At 35.5% G+C, this 21,819-nt stretch overlaps 2 protein-coding genes across 4 annotated transcripts in view; one reads left to right on the top strand and one right to left on the bottom strand.

Moving 5' to 3' along the window:
- The window catches only part of SUPT3H (SPT3 homolog, SAGA and STAGA complex component), a 254,555-nt gene that overhangs the window by 210,647 nt on the left and 22,089 nt on the right, over positions 1-21,819 (bottom strand). The window lies entirely within an intron of this gene.
- RUNX2 (RUNX family transcription factor 2) overlaps positions 4,552-21,819 on the top strand; it is a 214,841-nt gene continuing 197,573 nt past the window's right edge. Inside the window, exons 1-2 of one of the 2 annotated variants that reach the window (XM_059469211.1) lie at positions 4,552-4,686; positions 4,896-5,015. In XM_059469211.1, coding sequence (XP_059325194.1) covers positions 4,958-5,015 — 58 coding nt within the window. In that variant the 5' untranslated portion in view covers positions 4,552-4,686; positions 4,896-4,957. Of the gene's footprint in view, positions 4,687-4,895; positions 5,016-21,819 lie in introns of those variants that run through there. The other variant, XM_059469212.1, reaches the window with a different exon arrangement.

Genomic DNA, 21,819 nt, shown 5'->3' with positions numbered 1-21,819 from the left:
TAGCATAGTTAGGATATTATTTTTCTTTGGTTTTGTCAGTAGCATGTTTGAAATAAATTTTATTAAGTGGTAGTGTATGTAACATTGCATTGTGGGTAGCAGTTTCCTGCCTTAACCTAGCCACATCCTCAGCTGTTATATGAGACAAGTTTCCCATATTTTCTGCAAGTTGACTTAAAAAAAAATAAAGAAAAAAAATACAGACAGGAGAAAATAACTAGGAAGTTAGGATGATCTTAAGCACCATATATTGAGTGTTTAGAATGGGTGCATCTAATCAAAAGGACTTTTTTCTCAGTTCCTGTGCAGTCCACAAGACCTAGGAACACAAGGAAAAAAATGCTTGTCAAAAAAAAAAGCCTGAGCAGGAAGAATCAAGATGAGACACATCTGACTATTAAGATGCAGCCCCTTATTCAAAGCCTGACCAGGGGCTAGATTATTTCACTGGAGAATAACTTTGCTATGATATGAAGAAGTGAGAGAAGTGGCAACACAAAGTGAATGAAAACAATTTTTGACTACTTGCTATGCCATGATGTACTCACTGGTTAAGAGATGACCATCTTTTTAATTTAAACAACAGTTCAGTTTAAGGTTTAATGTGATCTTCAGTAGCCTGACTGCACTGTAGAAAAAACAGACAACACTTATTTACCCTAGAAAGGTAACAGCAATTTTTTCCCCTTCTACATTAATGGTCCCAGGCAACATCCACTTCAAACCGTATCTTACCTTAGGCAGCAGGTAGAAAGAAAGGCAGCAGTAACACTCACATGCTCACTGCTACCCTTGCAATAAGAACCATTTTAAAATGAAGGAATGCTGAAATATCCTTGCTGTTGCAATTTTTTTAATCAACTGGAAGTTTTAGTCTTTGCTTTAAAAGGTTAGTATAAAGTGGTATCAACATACTCTACTCTTGCAGAGATAATGGAAATGAGAAGCCTACAAAATACCCAAGTCTAACAACAGAAGTTTTCCAAAATATGCAAGTATTTGAAAACAAACAGTATTTTAAATGTACTGGCTGGGAACCTACAGAAAACACGATTTTCTTCCTCTAAAAATTATAATTACTCCTCAGTTTGAAAAACACAGCCAAGGAAAGAGGTTTCACTTACAGCAGAAAACCTGCTCTCGTGGAAACAGATACGTTAACAACACCTACAGAGAATACCTGCATCTGGGGAAACTGCACCAGGACTTTCTGAATTATAAAAATCAGCATCTTGTTATTGTATATATTGTAAAACTTGTAATGAAATGCAATCTAACAAGTTTGTCATCACACTGCTCTAAGCAGAGTATTTATATCATTCCAGTTGTAGCATAGAAGCAAACATTTAAGTACAAATAAACTTTCAGCAGGGCATCACACTGTTTATACACTGGATGAACTTTTGAGTGACATAAGGCAAAATGTTTGGAAATAGAGCATAGCTTAAAAGTTCCAAAACACGTTTAAAGAACAGTGGAAGATATAATTATCTTTTGGTGTTGCGTTACAATTGACTTTTAGATTTCATTTGTCATCAAAGATCAAGCTCAAAGTTTACCAGAGAAATTCCTTAGCATAATACTTCCTTTGTAAGTGTAATTGGGACTCAAAGCATCCCCTGTGGAACTCAGAAGTGAACTTCCATTTTTTGTAGATCTACCTTTAAACAAGAGCCTGTCAAGCATTAGTCTACAATCAAGACACTGATTTACACAGTGGATTTTCAGGATTCTTGCATCTGCATCATCAGAAGTGCAAACTATACCAAAAGACACCACCAACCACCAGTTTCACAGGTATTTGGTCTCAAAATTTTGCTTTATAATGTTTCTATATTTAAAAAAAACCTGCATTTTTATCAGTACCAGTTTTTACAAACTACACCTCGATTACTCAGTTATAGAATTTGCTTATTTGCTTTTAATGGCTTTTGCTTTATTAGATGAAGACTTCTTTGTAGTGTTCTTGATTTGAACAGGTAAAAAAGTTAAAAAAAAATCATAAAGGTATCAGATCCAAAGTTAGAGAATAACTCTGCATACACAAGTGAAAGCATGAAAAAGCCATTCTGGAGAAAGTGTGAGAACAGCACTTCAATGCAATAAATTTTTATATTCAGAATTCTGTAGGAAGCTCAATATTGTCATACTAAAGGTATGACTAAAAATAAAGGGCAAAGTTTTGAAAATTAAACAACTTTTTTCCTATCAATGGAAAAAAGTATTTAAGGTCAGGACAACAGTTATCTACTATTTAAAAATACTGCGCATACCTGCCATCAAATAGGAGTTGATCAATACCTTCAATGTGTAACTGCAGCTGAAAACTCCAAACTTAGAATTTAAGAGTTCCCCAAATAAGAGGCAGCAACCTCCAAAAGCTTTTGCTGCATCAAAAGTTGATTAAAACTTTATTGCATACAAATATAATCTGTATATGAAAAGATTAGTATTCTTTCCATTATTTTGATATCCTTAATATTTCTTCATTGATGCTTTTAACCATACAGAGTAAACAATAATAAAAGCAATTCATAAATAGGAGAATTAAATATAACCCTTATTTTAAAGCAGAATAGGTTTTTTGTAGAACCTTTCTTTTTCATTTTATGGTAGAATTCTCTAAGTTTGGCAACATGTAATAACTCTCAAAGTATTGAATGAAGAACAATGCAGTTTACCTCACAATAATTATTATGAAATAAGTTTTTATGAAGATCTATGATTTTTTTATAATTATGTAACAAAAATCAAAACCATTTATTTTTTACTGAAAAAGTCTTCTCATTTGTCTCATCCCAAAAAACCCGAGAACCTGGTTCCCACCCACACCTCCAGCTTTCATACCACACAATTCCTGGCCAATTTCTAACCAAGAAAGCTCAGGACAAAGAGGAAAACAAAAAAGGAGGGATGGCAGCATCAAAGATATGTATTTTATTTTACAAATAAAAGCCAAATTATATCTAGGAAATCTTTTACATGGTTCTTTTGCTCCCCTCAAAAAATGACCAAAAAAAAAGGAAAAACATTAAACTCATTCAGCTAAAACTTAAAATTGCAGTGCATCTGTGGTACAATCAGGATAATATGAAAAGTTCTAGATATAATGTCCAAAGAGGCAAAAAATGAGATACTTTCTCAAAGATGTTTCCAATTTTGTTCTGAATCTGAGTGAGCAAATCAAGACTACTAATACACATTGTCTGTGCACATTACTCCTTACTACACACAGCATTTTGCAATTTATTTCAAAGCCTCTATTATAAACAAAAAAATACTGCTTTTGTTAACCCACTCTGTACCAGTACAGTCAGGGCTTATGTTACACAATCAAAGTCAAAGTTACAATACATTAAGCATATAAAAAAATATCACACACACATGCACACAGATGATATTAAGTATTTGAGCCTTACATATGCATCAAATTTATGTTTCATTTTAAAACTAAGTGTTAACATTAACTGGTGAATGAAGTTATTTATAGTCCCCCCAAAAGTTTAAGACTGTTCTATTTCCCTTAAACAACAGAACTATAATAAGGAATTAATGTAAGCACAACCAAACCCTCCCAGCTCACTCTGTTACACAACGTCCACGTTAAATCCTCCCAACGCTGGAGTTCCAAAGCATCACTCCCAGGCTGCAGCACACAAGCAGTTATGATATCCAAATGACATTTTGCCCCAAATATAAAAGAAACATAATTGCCCTTAATTTGCATCACATAAAACTGCCAAGTAGTTTTGAAGGCATGCAAAGCAAGGCAGACATGATTTAAGATTTGCAAAGGAATCCCCAGACTAACACTTCTGTGACAGCCAATTACAGTGAAAAACACAACCCCAACAAGCAGCCTGCTACTAGACCTTAGGAAAGGTAAAGTTTCTTACAATGAGTTACAGATTCACAAGTATAAGACGACAAGGAGAAAAAGTAAAACAGAAGGAATCCAGCCACCCAGCAAATATGAAGCAGACCCAAGATCGTGATACAATCCAAAGATGTAAATTATTGTAAATCATCACTGTTGTTCAGAATTTCACACAGCCACTTGTGCCAATTTTGCTCACTTTTCCACAGACACAATAATAAAGGAGGGAGAGGGATGGGTGGAGAAAAAAAAAAGAAAAAAAAAAAAAGGAGGGGGAAGAAGAGTGGGGGGAACCTGAACTGAGAGTACAAATAAAGTTCTGCTGTCCATATGCTTTAACTGTACAGAAGTTTGGGCTCTTACAGCATTTTGTACTCTCTCCAAAGCCTCATGAGTCACAAAAATTAAAAAGCTATGTCCCTCTGAATGCCAGGAAAGGCCTTACATGAGACTTTTGTCAAAATATAAAAAGAAAATTTTAAAAAAATTTAAAAACAAAAAAAAAAAAAGAAGAAAAGGAAAAAAAAAAGGAGAGAGAGAAAGAAAAAGCCACAGTGTAGGCAGTCCTACTTGGAGTCCTCTGATGTCACAGCCACATGACTCGCTCGCTCCAGTAACAGTGCTTGCAAAAAAAAGGAGTTTTAAAGCTTTTGCTTTTTTGGATTGTGTGAATGCTTCATTCGCCTCACAAACAACCACAGAACCACAAGTGCGGTGCAAACTTTCTCCAGGAGGACAGAAAGGAGTCTCTGGTTTTTAAATGGTTAATCTCCGCAGGTCACTACCAGCCACTGAGACCAACAGAGTCAGTAAGTGCTCTCTAACCACAGTCTATGCAGTAATAGTAGGTCCTTCAAATATTTGCTCATTCTCTTTTTTTTTTGTTTTGTTGCCTTCCTTTTCACATGTTACCAGCACTACACAATTTTTTGACAGAGAAAAAAACAACTATAGAGTCTTTGCAATCCAGGGACACAGTAAAACTAAAACAAGGTTTGGCTATGGTTTGTGTTTTCAGTTTGAGGATCCAAGAAGTATTTGCACCAGAAGGTGAAAGCTCTGCGTGAACCGAGAGGGACTATGGCATCAAACAGCCTGTTCAGTTCAGTGACACCATGTCAGCAAAACTTCTTTTGGGGTAAGTTCTGCAATATTTGAGCTTCTGTTTTTCACTGTCGAGAGTTTTCTTCCTTTGAACAATACTGGTTGTAGTTATCTAAGCAAAAAAATGCTGAATGGGATGTTAGAATGTTGAAATAGTATACCTGGTTGTTAAGGGGTATTTTTTGGGGGGAAGTAACTGTAAATAGCTTCTGCGATATAAGAACAAATTTGTTAGCTGGCAAGCTGAGCAAAGGGAAGTTGGTCCTGAGAGTTTGACAGCAGGTGTGCTCAGCTGTCACCGGGGTCAAGGTGTAGCTGCATGAATTTGAAAGAGCCTAATGGGATCTAGCAAAATGTTTAATATTATCTCAGGGCAAAAGATAAAGCAATTAGTGAGTTAATCAACAGCAGCTCAGAAAATCTCATTAAGAACTCTGGTAACACTTTTAGATATATCCACTATGAGTGGTTAACGAAAGACACTGTAAAAGACTTAAATCACAGGGTTCAGACTGCTTGCTCTCTAAACCTGATGAAAATGAGTAGTGTGTAGCATACTGCAGCCTATCCTACCCAAAACTGCCCTATCACTGTTCCAGGCAACTCATTTTTACACATATATCTCAGATGAAGTTATCACTGTAAATCTGCAGTTTTCTAGTCCTCAGTTGCCCTCATTTCACAGCAAAGCTTGTTTGATAATATATTCAATTGTAAAAGCAAATTCTTCTCATTACACTTATTATGAACAAGGCAAAACATTCATGCATTAAAATACTAAGCTATGAAATAAAAAATACATGATCTAACATGCTGCTGAATTTTAAGTTTAATTCAAAGTGGGATGTAAAAAACTCTGTAGAAGAGCACTGCCAAATATTTACTTCAATATTCTGAACTGTAAACACAGATTCCTTTAAGAAATCATATATGTATATACTGAAGTAATTATTTATATGCACTGTACATATAAATGCTCATAAAACTCATAAATACACTATAAAATTGCACCTCTGTCTTTGCTTACTTTGAAAAGCTTCATGCTCTCAGAGACTTCAAATCAGTAGAGAGCATCTCAGTCGCAAGTACTAAATAGAATCAAATAAGATGTCAACTGATTTATCTGTAAGTAAATGAAGTTATATTTTAAAGTGTACTGGAAATGCTTTATTATCATCACACTTGATGAACTGCAAGAAGTACAGTCACAAAATTTTTTCAAAGCATCTTTTACTGAGGCAGTTCAGACAGGCTAACTGAAAATTCTGAAAGTTTTAGGGGAAAAAAAAAAAGTGAAAACTTACAAGATTTTTTTAATGGTGTCCGTCATGTTGAAATTATGTTGGGACTGTAGCTAAACCTATTTCTTTCCCTCCCTTGCCCCCCTCCTATGAAAAACAACAATGCTAGAAGCATTTCCAGTACATACATCCCCATTATTGCAGTGACTGGGGTGCCTTTTACCCCTCCTACTTCACACACTTTGACTGGTTCCCAGTTAAGCACATGAAGCTCTGAGACCAGGTATAGGAACAGAAATGAAGAAATTGCTTTTTGCAGGAGAGTGACCAATTTAATATATGACCTATAGATACCAGATGAGATAACATGACCTGTGGCTAGTCATGCAGCTGTAATACCCTGAACATTGAGCTGAAATGCAAACACAGACCCGGCAAAGCAGCTTTTCTACCCAAACTGGTGTCGGAGCAAAGCACAGCAGAAGCATAGCCAGACCACATTATCCCAGTGTTTACAACAGGAAATACAGTTTACATGTATAGGGACTTTCTTTTGCTTTTACTTCCAAAAGAGATTAGAAGAAATTTAGTTGGCTAAAATTATCAAAACACCAAGTCTGACTGCTTAATTCACCTACTTCTGATAATTCTTAAAGCCACTGGGAAATACTGTGATACTGTGCTTAATACTTTTCCTGAACTTCACTAAATAGGGTTGGATACCTGAATTTCACTTTCACACAAACAATAGATGCAGGAACTACAAAATCTCATCAGCTCTGTCAATGTGTAAGCAGTGTAACCTGAGCTAAAACCAAATTTTGGAAAACCCACTTTTATAAAAAGGAGGCAGAATTTATTGTTTAAAAAAAAAAGCCAAAATACCCAAGCTGCTCATGAATTTGCCGTTCAATGATGCAGCAGCACCTCAGAATGCACGATCTGTTCTTCCTTTCTGTACTATCATTCTCTTCCCATCTCTACCTTATTCCTTTCAGGACTGTTGAGTTTAATTTTTTCTCTTCAAAACTGAACTGATGAAACATAATGACAAGTTATAACAGGGCAGGAAAACAGCTATGATTAACCCGCATGGCTGCTAATCTGTGCCATTAACATATTCCTGAAAGCTTTTATTCCACTCATTTTTATCTATATGTTTTTGACTTCATATGAAAGGGGAAAAAAAGAGTAGCAAAGTGGAAGGATCCTTTTCTAGTTCATGCAAACACAAATAATCCTTTCCAATTTGGTACATTTTAATTAACTACATTCCGGGTTTCACATGCAGATTTTCTCTACCTTGTGCCACTTATACACAGGTTTTGACTGCATTGAGCCTGTGTAAACCTTCTCAGGCTTTTAAATCTAACGGGATTCATTTCAGCAAAGGCTATTATATTTATATCCATAACATCTGAAGGGAAAAAAAAGGCTCAAAATAAACACTATGCAAAAAAAAAAAAAAAAATTTGAAAAAAACCCAGCATATTTGGTATAAAATTTGAAAAATATTGTTAACTCGAAGTATTTCAGAGACTGAAAACGTTCTCAAATGCCTCCAAAAACAATTAAAATTTTGAAATAGGAAAATAGGAAAAGGCATCTTCAACTATATTCTGTGCAGAAGAATCCAATGAAAGAAGGAAATAGGATCCCTGTTTAGCTGATAATTCAATCAATTATTTCACATGTAATTTCTGGAAGCTGATCCCAGTGGAGATATAGTAAATCTAAAGTCTTCAAGTTCTGCTTATATTAAAACACTCCTCAGTATCTTCTTCATCAAAAAATGCCAAACCTTTTGTAAATTTCAGTTCTCATCTGCTTTACTGTTCGGTAGGAAATCTTAAGGGGTTTGTTTAATTTTAATTAGGAGACTGATAAAGAGAGAAACAAATCCTTTTGCATTATCTGTGTATAGAAAGCAGTTTTCTGTATGTTCCAGCTCTGTTTAACGTATTCATACTATTGTGAATGCTAAGCAAAATCTCAGGAATCACTGCTCTTTGCATAAAATATAATTTAAAACACCAGGATTTTTAAATAACAGTAATAATAATAATACTGAAAACTATGCAGGAATGAGTATTCTCACGTGCATTAAGAAAGCTGCAGCTTCGCACAGAGGCTGCCGTTATCTGAAAGCCCCAAACCCTGCAGGATTGCTCTTCATCACTTACAAGGTCTGTAGGCACTGATCTGTTTAATTAGCTGCCTCAAATGAACTATTAATAGTCAACATTCTTTAAATCAACTACACCAATGTAAAATTCAGTAAGATGAAAATGTTCCAGGTTGTTAGGAGAATATCAGAGTATCTGGTGGTTAAATAAACTGGGAGAGGAAAAAAAATCTCATTAGGGGCACTAAGATTTTATCAAACATACAGGATTAATCTCTATTGAATAGGACCATTCACAAATCAAAACTCACTCCACTTCAATACTTTCATGCAGTGCTAATCAATTACAACCTTTTCTAGTTATTCAAAATCCATGTGCTTTTAATTTTATTCACTGGTGGTCTAAAATATAATATTCAGGCCAAGCTAAGTCATTCTGTGTTGCAACTTTGCTTTTTTTCAATAAATATTCATCTAGAGGTTTTCTTAGAGAGAACTGCTCATATGAAGACTGTGGTAATATTTTTATACTGTACCTCCTTGTTGAAGCAAAAGGTTAGGGGTTACCTAAATACCTCAACTGTATATACAAAAAAAGGAAAAGGTAAGTATTCACATGAAAAATCCAAAGGGACTATATTATTTATTTTTGCATTTCCTATGATTAATGATGCACCAGTGCATACTTGAAAACTGAAGTCAAAATAGGGTAACACCTCAAATTCCTTTACAAACTGTACAAATATCAAACTTCCATGCTGTATTAACTACTCTACCAGAAATATTTAAAGGCTCTGCCACCCCACATTAAGAATATGACAATAATACTGAAATTCCTCTCAATCTGTGTGATTTCTTGGTTATGGTCAGACTAATATTAATCTTAAAATTGCACCTTACAGCTTTATTTTCCCAATTGCTTTCAGAAGAGAGTTGTATTTTTTACTGAGTAACAAGAAGTTCAGAGCAGCCACAAGTAACTAACAAAGATCTAATAGTGCACCCATTAAAGTAAAAAGGAAAAAAAAAAAAAAGCAGCTAACAATTCTGGCAAGAGATGTTAACTAGGCAGTGCAGACAGTTCAAGAGAGACAGATAATAAATGTGTTTATGTACTGTCACACCTTGTGGCAGACACCATCAATGAACAACATCCATAACAACTAAGAAATACTTGCTGGAACTCTATCAATGCAAAAAAGATGAAGAAATACTTGCTAGAACTCTATCAATGCAAAAAGCTGAAGCTACAAGCAGAATCTGGCATTATTTTATGCTCGAGTCCAGAACACTTCTGTGGAAACTGAAGCAGAGAGGGAAGGGAGGAATTACCCTGTGCTTGCCAAGCTGCAAAGGGGCAGCATTTCTCTGCCTGAATACTGCAGGAGCCAAGGGCAGCTGTCAGTGCTGGGCACCTCCTGAAAATCAAACTATCTGCATGTTTCCCTCTATGCACCCAATAAAAATCAACATTGTGTGTTGCAGGGGAAGGAGTTGGTTCTGAAAACTCATTAAATACACTCCATTAATAAGAATTACAATAAATTGCCATGTTTAATATGCCCCAGAGTATATAATATTTTAATTAAGTCAGCCTCAAGATAAATAGTGAGTTTAAGATGGTAAAACCTGAAGCATTTTGGGGTCTTATATTCAGCACTGGGAGAATCCAAGTTTCATACAAGCAATTAAGAAACTGCAACAAGAAAGCATACAACTGTTATTTTCAGGATAAAAAATTCATTTGCCTCAATAGAATAAATGTAATATATATTCTGATAAGCATACACAATTAATAGACTGTGTGCCATTTCAATGAGATTTTCCTTGGAAATTTTGCCAGACTTAGGAATTATCCACAGATTTTCATGAGGAGGATAAAAGTGACCCACAAAACATCTACTTCTTCCACCACAGAACCCCACAAATATCAACTCCTATCAACAAAATTCATTTGTGCTCACATTACATACAATAGCTTTCATTTCTATTAGATATTTTCACTCCAAACTGCTTTCTAAATTCTTATGGGAAACAGGCTAAGGAGGTCTATCTTCTGCTCTCAGGTGTTTTTGTTTTTAAGTTAATAAAGCCTAAATCTAAGAGCACGTTTCCTTACACAAATATGCTCTCTTCTACAAATAAATATAAGACCTGCCACTTAACATACTGAAAAGCACACCCTAAAGAGAATATTTTAAAGATGAGCATAAAGACAACATAAACAGGTTATTGTATCATAAAGCAGTTTAACACCTCTAACTGAAAAAAAAATCCATTATTCATGCATCTGTTTCCTGTATATATTTTTTATTCTGCTTGTTACCATACTCTGTGCTGTTCTAGCCTTCTCCGTGTAGCTTAAGTTTCCTATTTCATGTAGGAACTTGCCCCAGGAGGGAGAACTCCATAGGTTTTCTCCTGACTCTCTTGAACTGCTGAAGTCATTTTAATCAAAGCAATTAAATTATTTTGCACAACCTACTCCTTATTAAATGTTTTTATTTATAAAAATTAACTTTAGAACAGCAAAAGATTAAAGCAAAAAGGCTACATTCTCCTTTAAGTGCATAGGATGCTTTAAAAAGTATTTCTGTACATTATCCACTGTATTCATAATAGTTTTCCTCAATAATATTTTTTCATCTCCAACAAAACTACCTTTATTTTTACAGTGAAGCACAGAAACAGTTTCTTCTGCTGTCTGTCTCTTAAAAATGCCATATTCATTAAGGTCAGGCAGTTCTGGAATTAACAATAGTTTTAAGATGCTATAGCTAAAAACCCCATGGCAAAATTTTTTGGCAGGAATTCATTCAAAAATGATTACTATATTTCTGATAGACAGTTTATTTTACATATTATATTTCCTCTGAATTGCTAGCATTTCATAATGACTTAAAATTTATTATCATTCATTTTCTTGATTAAGGAAAGCTAAAAGCTGATGACCTTACATACATTTATTTTCCCCAGAATTTATTTGAACCGTAAGTGTGCCAAACCATTGTTTACTTATCCCTCATGGTCAGATATCTTAGATCTAAATCTACTCTGTGGTTTACTGAAACAGAAAGACAGAGCCACTGCCAGTTACATAATATAATACTGTTCAGAGGAACAGGATCCGGCCTTGATCACAATCAAAATTAACACTAACGAGATGCATTTGCATCTATATGCACAGACACACATGTACATCAAGCACCATATGCTGTGTGCAGTGGCTCTGCTGGAACAAATCGGAGCAGGGGGATGCTACGAGTCATTAGTAATTACTGAACTGAATTTCTCTGACAGACACATTTACTATATCTAACCCTATACACACAAGCAAAAGAAAGGGTTGCTTATGATTTCATTAAGAAAAAAAATCTAGATAAATAATTACATTAAGTACATTGACTACCAGATAGTGTTAATCCCTCAAAAGACCTGTAATTCATATAAATAAAAATCAGAAAAGACAGAGTTAAAAACACACAATATTTTAATGCATCTGTGTGTGGTATTAGAACAGGGTATTCTTTCTTTTAAGAAATGTTAATGAGCTGTGTATGTGCAAACACACACATGTATGCATTTCAAGCCTCTAATTCCTACTAACTTACACTTCTAAAATCGTGAAATTAAAGTTAAAGAAGTCAAACTAGCAATAGCATAAATTTAGGAGACTTCTCTATCGGTACAATATTTTCCACCCTAGCACTGAAGCCATAAAGGATAATGTGCTACTGCGTTCAGATTTGCCAGCAGTACCCCAAGAACATTTGCCACTCCTCACGCATCTTGCTAGCATGCCGTGGAGGAACTTGCCAGGGTCCTGTACTGATACTTGTTAAAAACTATGCTTATTAATGCTACCACAGTGCTCTAGATAAATTTTAAGTGTTAGTGCTTGTAGTGAAATAACAAATGCCAGAAGTACTGGTTTTGGAATACTTGGTAAAAATTATGAGAGACGTGTCTGGGGTCAGTCCCTTCATAGCCTCTTACTCCTTCAATGACAAGAGAAACTGCTTTTATGGGCATCAGACCGGCCACTCTTAACTCACCTCAACTTTAAAAATTAAAACACATTTTAGCCAAAGTAGGCTTATGTGTAGGTCAGCTGGTGTATTTGACACAGTGCAATATATTTCCACTGAAGGGGCTCACAAAAAAAAAACAGCACAACCACATTGACATGGAAAGATCCCTAATACAAACGCAGAGTTTTTCTGCCAAGAGCTGATAATCATCCACAACTGCATTTTTGTAATAATACAATACATTAAAAATTTACTACGAGCACAAATCTTCATCTAGAATCAGCAAGAATAATTTTACATTAATTAAACAGGATTCAATGAAAATTAAAAGGCATTTTAAGATACGACCTAAAGAAAAAAAAATTTGAGGACCACAGTGTCAAAATTTGCTATTTTATTTTCAATGTCTCCAAAAGCCTTTCAGGTGAGCCATAACACTGAACTGCTGTGATATTTATGTCCTTGCAGCATTTTCTGTATAAATTCCAGGAGTAACTTTCACTCAAATGCATCACCTATTCACCTTTAAATAGAAAGCTTTTAGGAAAAAAAGATGTGGCACATTTGCTCAGTAACACTGAAGGGACACATCTGGTCTAGCTTAGTGACTCAATATTAACAAGAGTTTGATGAATTAATTCTACCAGCTATTGTACAATACTCGAGCACAGGAGCAGCTTTGTGACAGAGTACTTGCAGCCCGCTGTATACACAATCTGCAAAACTTATTTCCTCTAAGTAAGACCATCCATGTAAATTCACACTAAGAGAGTTCATCATCTGCATTTTTCCAATCAGCGGTATCAAAGTTTAACTCCACTGCGTTTGGGTATTTGTGGAATAACCAATTCATAACAATGAATGGTTTATTTAAAACTGACAGGACCAGAGAGCAGCAACTATTTACTTAGGCGCCGTACCTTAGTGTACACCAGTAAAAATGTTCTCTTTTCCCAAAAGGATTTTCAGCAAAAAGGGCATTCACTTTGCTTCCTTCCCACCCCTCTTACATCCAACTCTGTACGTTCAAAACTAAGTGCTATATTTTTCTTGCTATTCAGTATATTTATATTTCCCCCCTTTCTGATTAGACGGCATAAACAGAAACACTAAAATTCAGAAGTTACACTCTTTATATTTTATTAAAGAAATCAACATTCATAAAAAGTGCAGTCATTTCTGGAAAAAAAAAATAGCATCTAAGTAACAAAAAAAAATTAATTTAGCATCAAATGGGAAGAAAGTTATCTTCCACAGTGCAAATCATTTTCATACTGGAACTAGAACAGTTTCATTCTAGTGCACCACTGTGTATTGCATATGCAAATGCTAGGACAACTTTTCATTTCAGAGCGTTTCAGGAATAGGACCTAAAATCATGCTCTCTTATTCTGGATGGCAATTAACTCAGTCATGACCTTGTAATAATTTGGAGTTCTATGCTCATTAAAGTAAAATTTTAATATTACCTTTAAAAGCAAAAGCTAAATCTTAATTACAGCTGAGCTAACTGTGTATTAATCCATCTTAAAAGAAATGAAGACTTGAGCTTGCCCAGATAAAAAGATAAATTATTATAATACTCATTAAGTACAAAACAAAGGCTTGAAAAAGTGTAATTTTAGTACTTTGAATTATAATATTAATTTACTAACTAATTTCAAGGCACATGTGTACTGCACATGTGTAAAATCTACTCGAGGGAGCCAGCTCACATAGACACACACACGAGCTGGAATGTTCCTATTCCGATCAAAGATGTGTGTAGCCGGATGTGCGGTTAATTCACTGATCAAATTTTCACAACTGAAAAACATCTTGAGACATAAAGTCCCAGTTACCAGTACTGTGGGCTCTGTGCTTTATCATCAGAAATACTCTTCATAATTTCACATTTTATGATATAATTCAAAAATAATATAATCTCTCGCACACTTTAAAAAAAAATTTAAAAGGAAGAAGCAAAGATAAAAAGGCATTGGTTTTAGTTCCAGCATTCTTAAAGGGCACAATGAGACTGAGAGAAATAAATTTAAAATACCCATAAGAATCTGAACTCTAATCTTAGTGACATGTTCTTACAGTAAGCTTGTGCTCCATAAAACCTATATAAAAATGTCAGAAGCGTAGATGCATAGCACATGCACTCACCGTAAGACACAAATCTGCCCTGTAACAATAATATACAGTAGCTCTTCAACGTGCCTGAAAGATTTTAAAATGCACTAAATCTATAAAAACAGTCTACTGTCAAACTTCAGGTCTGTCTACTAAATCAACCAGATGTATGGAATAAACACTATTTAATTGCTACTAAATTTTTATCAGCTTTGTATAAAGTTAGACAAATTTGAAGTAGAAGTTTGAAGTCTTCTACAATTACATTTCATAATCTTATTTGCTTACTGAACTGGCTAGATACAGTAAATATGCATCATATATTGGCTATTTCCCTTCAGCAGATATGCATAAAAGAAGAATAATCTAAACAAACTAAAAAAGATACTTAAATGGGCAGCAGTTTTACTAGTCTTAACACTGATTTAAAAGATGTCTCTTTCTCTTCTTTACGTACCTGGTTGTTACCAATTACTGATGTGTCTTCACCCCTTCTTGTTGCAAAACTTCCTTTAAAACTTACAGCACACACAGCACAACGTTTGAGACCTCTAGACATAAAAATGCTCTTTTTTTCAGTAGCAAAGAAAATCTGAAGGTTTTTTTAGGCTGACGATATCTTCACATAGAAACACAGAACGTCTGCAGACAGTAAGAAGCCTTTAGTAAGCCTTTTTGCTGCACCATAATAATCTGATCCAGAAATTCAAGGGTACCTTAAACAACGGGCTACCTGTTCTAGCCATGCTTAGGAATGTGGCCAAATCATTTTTATTGATTTAACCTTTATAGGAATGCTACATATCCTCAGAGCAAAACATTTCTAATGCATTTATAATATGATATACCTCTGAGAAGCTACGAAAAAAAATCTTGTGACATAGGCTAGCCCCCCTCACTATTCTGTTTTTCCCAATTTAGTAATCAATAGACGCTCAAGTGTTAGGGTATTTTCTGAGTTTACATATGTCTGTATTCATAGGATGAAGCCAGAAACTAACACTTACAGAGGACAAGACTAATATCTGACCTGTCTTTATTTAAGGAATAAGAACTGGTGAACTGATAGCCAAGACTCTAAATACTCCTTTCATTCTAGAGTTACACATCAATCATGTTACCTGCAAACATATCAAGTTAAAACTTCCAGAATTTACAGTCCTTTTTTGAATAAACTGAGCAGCATGTTAGTTATGTTCAGAGAGCTTACAGAAGGTGGTTTGTGTATCTCACCAGAATTCTTAAAGAAGTATTTCTCAAATTCCCTTTTCATCAGAAATCTATTTCATACATATTTCAAACCAGTATTTCTCAATGCCACATCCATATTCTATTATTTTGAAGTTCAGGTTGGAAAAAATAGTGTATTTTAGTATTTGCTGGTTCTGGAATGCTACAAACCACACTTGAGCATTACCAGTAGTCACTTGTTTTTCAGAAAGTAAACTGTTCCAAGCTGCTCATTATGGTAAACTTTAGTGTAAAGAAGTGAATACAGTGACTGAAGAGTCAGTCAAACAACAGCAAATATATTTATGCTACAAAACACATTCATTACACTACTTATAAAGAAAATTATGTGAGAGGTGTTTGGTTAAAAAAGAAAAAAAACAAATAACAAAAACAAAACTCAAGCAGAAACAAACAGCAATAGCTCCTAGCATGAAATTCTAGTACATTTTTCTTCACAACAGCAAAAATCCCAGCCAGGCACAGTTTCAGCAGGCAATACGCTGTAACACAAATCACCAAATTAAGGAAGATTGAGTTCCACATTTTTTCTGGAAACAGGAATGCCTAGATATCAGTGATATACTCTCTTATCTAGGAACAAATATGAATCAATCCTACAAAGAAAGAAAAAATCAATTCCTTTGTGAGAAGGAATAAGGTGGACAGCTTAGTACAAAAAGTACTAATATCAAAGCTGTGAACTGTAATTCATGCATGGCATATGGAAAAAACGTGTATCTGCCAATTCTCACAGACTGGTTTTGTCTCTTCTCAATAAGAGTTTGGCTTTTGATTATTACATCACTAATTTGATTGCAAAGTTTTACATCACTGTTTGTTTCTTCATCCACTTTTTCTAAGAAATATTCTAAAGATTAATCCGTATCCAAAACACACAAAAACCCCACATAAAATATCCCCTGGCATGAGCCTTACACTTCCTTAACCAGATGAAATCAAGCCTTTAATGTGAGGTGCAGCAGTGATTTCTCCAAGGGCAGAGTAGTTCTACCTTCATTCATGGTGCACATGATGAACGTGACAGGTAAGTGCCTGCATTCACACAAACTCAGTTTGCTTTGTACTACCACAGCCTGAGAGCATTCTAGCAGCTACCACACACAGAGCAGGGACAATATCCATAAATAAATAATAACTCCAGACCAGACCCCAGAAAGTTCATTGATGCACGTCATATCATACTTACTTGATTTCAGCTGCATTACATGTAGAATAACAGTTCATGGAGCAAGAGGAAAACACAAAAACTTACAGATTCCAGAAAAATAAAAAAAAAACCCATTGGATGATACATCCCAATGTCTTTGTAAGTAACCTAGTGCCTAGAGCTGTGTCCCTCTTCTACTGGCCCCTTACAGAACTGTTGTCACTTGCTTTTCTGGTGCACCTTAAGGAAGGACCCAGGAAATGCTGAAAAGCAGTGGAGTATGTTAGAAATGCAAATTTTTACAGACAGTGATGATGGAAGAAGGCCTAGCTAAATGCAGTTACACCAACACAACTGCTTATACCAGCACGTTTTATAACACAATAGATACATTTGTACAAGAGGGTTTATTAGCAGAGTTATTATAACAAACAATAACATCTTTTGATGGTACAGAAAAGCTGCTCTGTGCTAGCATGTGAGAAAGGTCAGATGGTGGAAAACTTACTTCATACTCTTAACCTGTAAACTCTTTCCTTTCCTGACTACTAACAAATGTCCTAGCAGGGGAGATCCACAGCTTTTCCAAGAACTCACGTAGGGAACCTTTCGCTCTGTTCCGATGGAACAGAACTTGTGCACGTTCACCTCAGGAGCGCTGCCCTCCGTGGCAGCTCTCTGAGTAACTCTGTCTGCACAGGTCTGCCACAGAAAAATTGCCTCCAGATTTTCACTTCATTACAGTTTTATATATACACAAGCATATATCCATACACATCTGTAAAAAGCAGCAAACTTGACTACTCCAGTCTGCATGCTATTAGAGAAGCAACTGTGATACTTCAGGAACCTCTAACTTGATTTCAGTGTTTGGAATAAGGGAAAACTAAGTTAGGAGACAGCAGCCTCTGGGAACAGATTTTGCAAGACTGTTTTATAAGGGACTGCAGCAGGAAAACTAACACATAGGAAAAGCTAGTTTAGACTGGGGTTATGCATCAAAGAGAGGAGCACCAGAAAATTCTTGTCCTTGATAACATGCACAGAGGCTGAAGGGTGGCAGGAGCACTAAGGCTCAGGCAATGCACACGTTTTGTCAATGTGTAATTCATGTAACACAGCTTGTTTTCGTGGCAATTCTAATGCTTCTTTCACATTTCCCTGTAAATTTGGTTGGTTTAAAGATTCTCACACATTTTGTAATAGTAAAAGTAGTAAGAGAATGTCATTTCACAGCCATATATTTGACTCCGGCAAACTTGTCCTTACAGCACTCATCTCATCTCTCACACTTCAGATCTTCTCAGGCTCAGGTCTTGCAAATAAGAAGCATAGGTCTGGTCCCATTTTCAAATGCCAGTTCTTGGCCACTGGTCTTCTCTTTCAAGGGTGCTTCTCAGCATCACCACACTTGTCTACTGTCCCACTATTCATCCCTTTTCTGATAGAACAGGGCACAGCTCCCACAAGAAGCTGATTGCAAACTCACCTGAAGCTCTTGTAATGATCATAGATATGATTCTTCTACTTTCAAAAATCATCAAAAAGAATATGAGCACCTTACTAAAAATTTTGCAACTGTCTAATTTTTGCATGGCAATGGTTATCTAGTATGGCTTTTAAAGTTCCAGGCCTGAAAATTCCAGACATCCTAAACCCTGAATCCCTTACTTCTTTTACAGGAATTCTGAAGATTATGGTTTTGTCATACATTTGCTCAGTGTCTACCACAAAATACTGATCCATAGGTGTGACCTTTATAAGACAACACAGATCAGTCACAATAGCAGAATGTTTACAAACAGCATCATCAGTTCAGTCTTGCTGAGTATGTGTTTATTCAAGTAAAGTTGTCTCCAAGGTTAACTTATTTTGATGTATAATTGAGAAGACTGTTCTTACAAAAATAAATATTAAAAAGTCTTACTTATGACTCACAACATCAGGACTTGGTAATTTTGGTTCTTGCTGGGAAAATGCTCAGCAAATATTGTCAGCAAAACGCTTCCATTTCCTTTGTGTAAGCATATTTTCAATCTGAAAAAAGCAATCCTAACAATTGTGCCATCACCAAATATAGCTGCTCCCTATTTTGTGTTGGAACCTAAAGGTATTTCAACTAGAAAACTGGTTTTGGCTGCAACTAATTTTTTTTTTTAAATTCACAGCATTTAAACTCACCAACTGCCTTGGTTATAGCAACAGTACTATACAGGATTCTGAACAAAAAGAGTTTATCACTGTGCTCTTTCTCAGTCAGCTTCTGAAAAGCAGAGCTTACATGGTATGCATGGTATTGTCCTTTATCTGGTCCTGATACATCTACACTCCTTACTGAAACCACTGCCAGGCTGAAATAGTCAACCCGTGAAGATGCAGTGTAAAGGTGAAAAAACAACTAAAATTGATTAATTAAGAATACTTACAGATCAAACTGGTGAAAAGTGTTCAGTTCATTCTCACAGATACTATCAGGCCAGCCATATACATAAATAAATAGACAGTTTCTGCCTATCTCAATGATGAAAGCTCAGAAAGAACTTTTTAGGTTTTTCTTCCTGTTGGACACCACCTTTCAAGGGAGAAGGTGTGGGGAGGGGGTGGAAAATTCCAAATCACAGAATTTTTGGCAGAGAAGATGTTAGCAACAGTTTTAGAAACCATGATCAAGGTGAAAAGGTTGAAGGAACTGAATAAATCACTATAAAGTGAATGGTGAACAACTCTTCCTTCCTCAGTATTGTGGTAAGAGACAAAAACAAATCAGAAACAAAGGAGTTCAGCATTCCATGGCAGATTTTAGTTATGGCATGTATGCCAGAACCGAAGTTCCCATCTTGAATTATCTGTGTGCCTGTTGGGTCTGTACTCTACCTATGTATCTTCTAAAGCTTGTTTGTGTCCTCAGATATTTACTTTTTTCTTTTTAAACTATTATGAATTGATAAAATGCATCCTCCACATCCAATCTGATTTTACATTATATCCAGAGTCACTCATTGGTCTTACTCTGTTTACAGTCTTGTACAACACAGTCATTTTTTACAGCCATCATTTCTCTAGAGAAACAAAGGAGTAACTATCCAAAAACCAAATAAGTTCAGTGAAAATTGCCCCAAAAGCTCCTTCACTAGAGATTTTGGATCAGATGAGACAGATAGCTGTCAGGAAGGTTTGGGAAGAACAGAAACCTGCCTCAGTGACTCAGACAGGAATAAGTGGATTCTTTCAGTTCCCACCAAGTCCTACACCTCTTGTATTCAGTGACTAACAAGTGACACTCACTGATAAAGGTAAGGGCTTTGGTACATAATCAACTTCCCACATGAAAATGTAGGATGGAAATCTTGCAGTGACTCAAGCTGCTGTGAGCAATGTGCTCAGGTGCACTAATTCACTCAACTGGTTGTAATATCCTTGAATGAAAAAGGAATTAACAACTTTCCATTTAGTATGGGGAAAAGCAGGTATAAATCCACGTGTGACAGGCCAACAAAGCAGTACAAGCTCACATCCCAGTTTATCTACAGGGAATCTGTCTGTATGCCCAAAATCTGGCAATAAAAAGTATGAGTCTCGTTATCTTTAGGCTTCAGTGACAGGTTTTATTTATAAAGAAAGGGGCCTTAATGCAGCAAAATGCTTAAGTTCCACTATTTTTTTTTTCTTGTTGAGAGTAATATTGAAATGCCTGATAGACAACTTCAGTCAAGATTTAGAGCTGACAAATGTTGATTCCACAAACTAAAGTACAGGCAAAGATAAATTTAAAAAATTAAAAATTGCACATCCTAGTTGTAAGAATAAATAAGAAAATTCAAAACCTCAACTGAATGACCTGCTAGGCTCAGTCCTGCTTCAGTAACAAAACAACTGAACTGTCAGTTCAACTAACTAAGTAAGTCATGTTTATGGCTAGTTTTTACAGTCAGATGTCAAAAGTGGCTACAAGACTCAACTAATGGTCGTTGCTGTAAAGTGTTTTGTTCTGGTTCAAATAAATTTAAAAACTCTTTAAAAAGTATGCTTCATCTTTGGTAAAGGACTCCTTTAAAATGTTCACAAAGTAGCTCAGATTTCTGAAAACTGAAAAAAAACACCTTTACAGGTAAATTGCTTTCTAGTATTTCAACCCTAAATAGATTTGAATTTAGGCCACCTTACTTTGGATGACAATTCAAGTGAGTGACTTAAGGGTAGAAGTCCTGACCTATACACAGAAGTGATTCAAATTTTTAATCTAAGACTGATCATGCCAAGTCCAAAGGTTAAAAAGATATCAAGACAGTCACATAGTTCCTTCTACCAGTAGTCTCAAGAGCAAGATCTGAGACATACTGGTGAAACTCACGACTACCCTTATGAAAAATATGTTTGACCTTGCCATTTGGCAAAAAATAAAGACTACATATATATGTTGTTACATTAATTATAAGGAAGCATATCAGAATAACTTCAGTAATTTAAATTTTAACTACTGTACTAGGCAAAACCTGAAATGCAGAGGTTTAAAAGCATGCTGACACTTACTCCTTCAGTCAAAACACACTGAAAGCTTTTTGAAGTTTAAAACTCACTGTAATAAATTTTTCCCCACCCTTGACTACAATAGGTGGACTACTTTTTGAATATCTCAGCTCCAGGAGTGGCAGCTATATTCTTATAATCAGCACTGAAACATCCCCAACATCTTTGTTTTCAGCTCCAACAAGAAAGAAATGAGTCTTTCACCAACCACAAATAAAAACACATGAATATTACCTCTCTTATAGGATTAAAGTAGCAGCAGCTGTTCTTCATGCTTTCATCACCCCACTTTTAAAGCAACAAAAGACTACCAAAATAGCAGCAACAGCTCTCATCAGCTGGAGAGGATGTTGGCTTCTCAGTGTAGGGCATGTGAACTGTTAGTGATAGAGCTA

This window comes from Ammospiza nelsoni, chromosome 3 (genome assembly GCF_027579445.1).
Source record: "Ammospiza nelsoni isolate bAmmNel1 chromosome 3, bAmmNel1.pri, whole genome shotgun sequence".
NCBI lineage: Eukaryota > Metazoa > Chordata > Aves > Passeriformes > Passerellidae > Ammospiza > Ammospiza nelsoni.
This window is presented reverse-complemented; position numbering and strand designations above follow the sequence as displayed.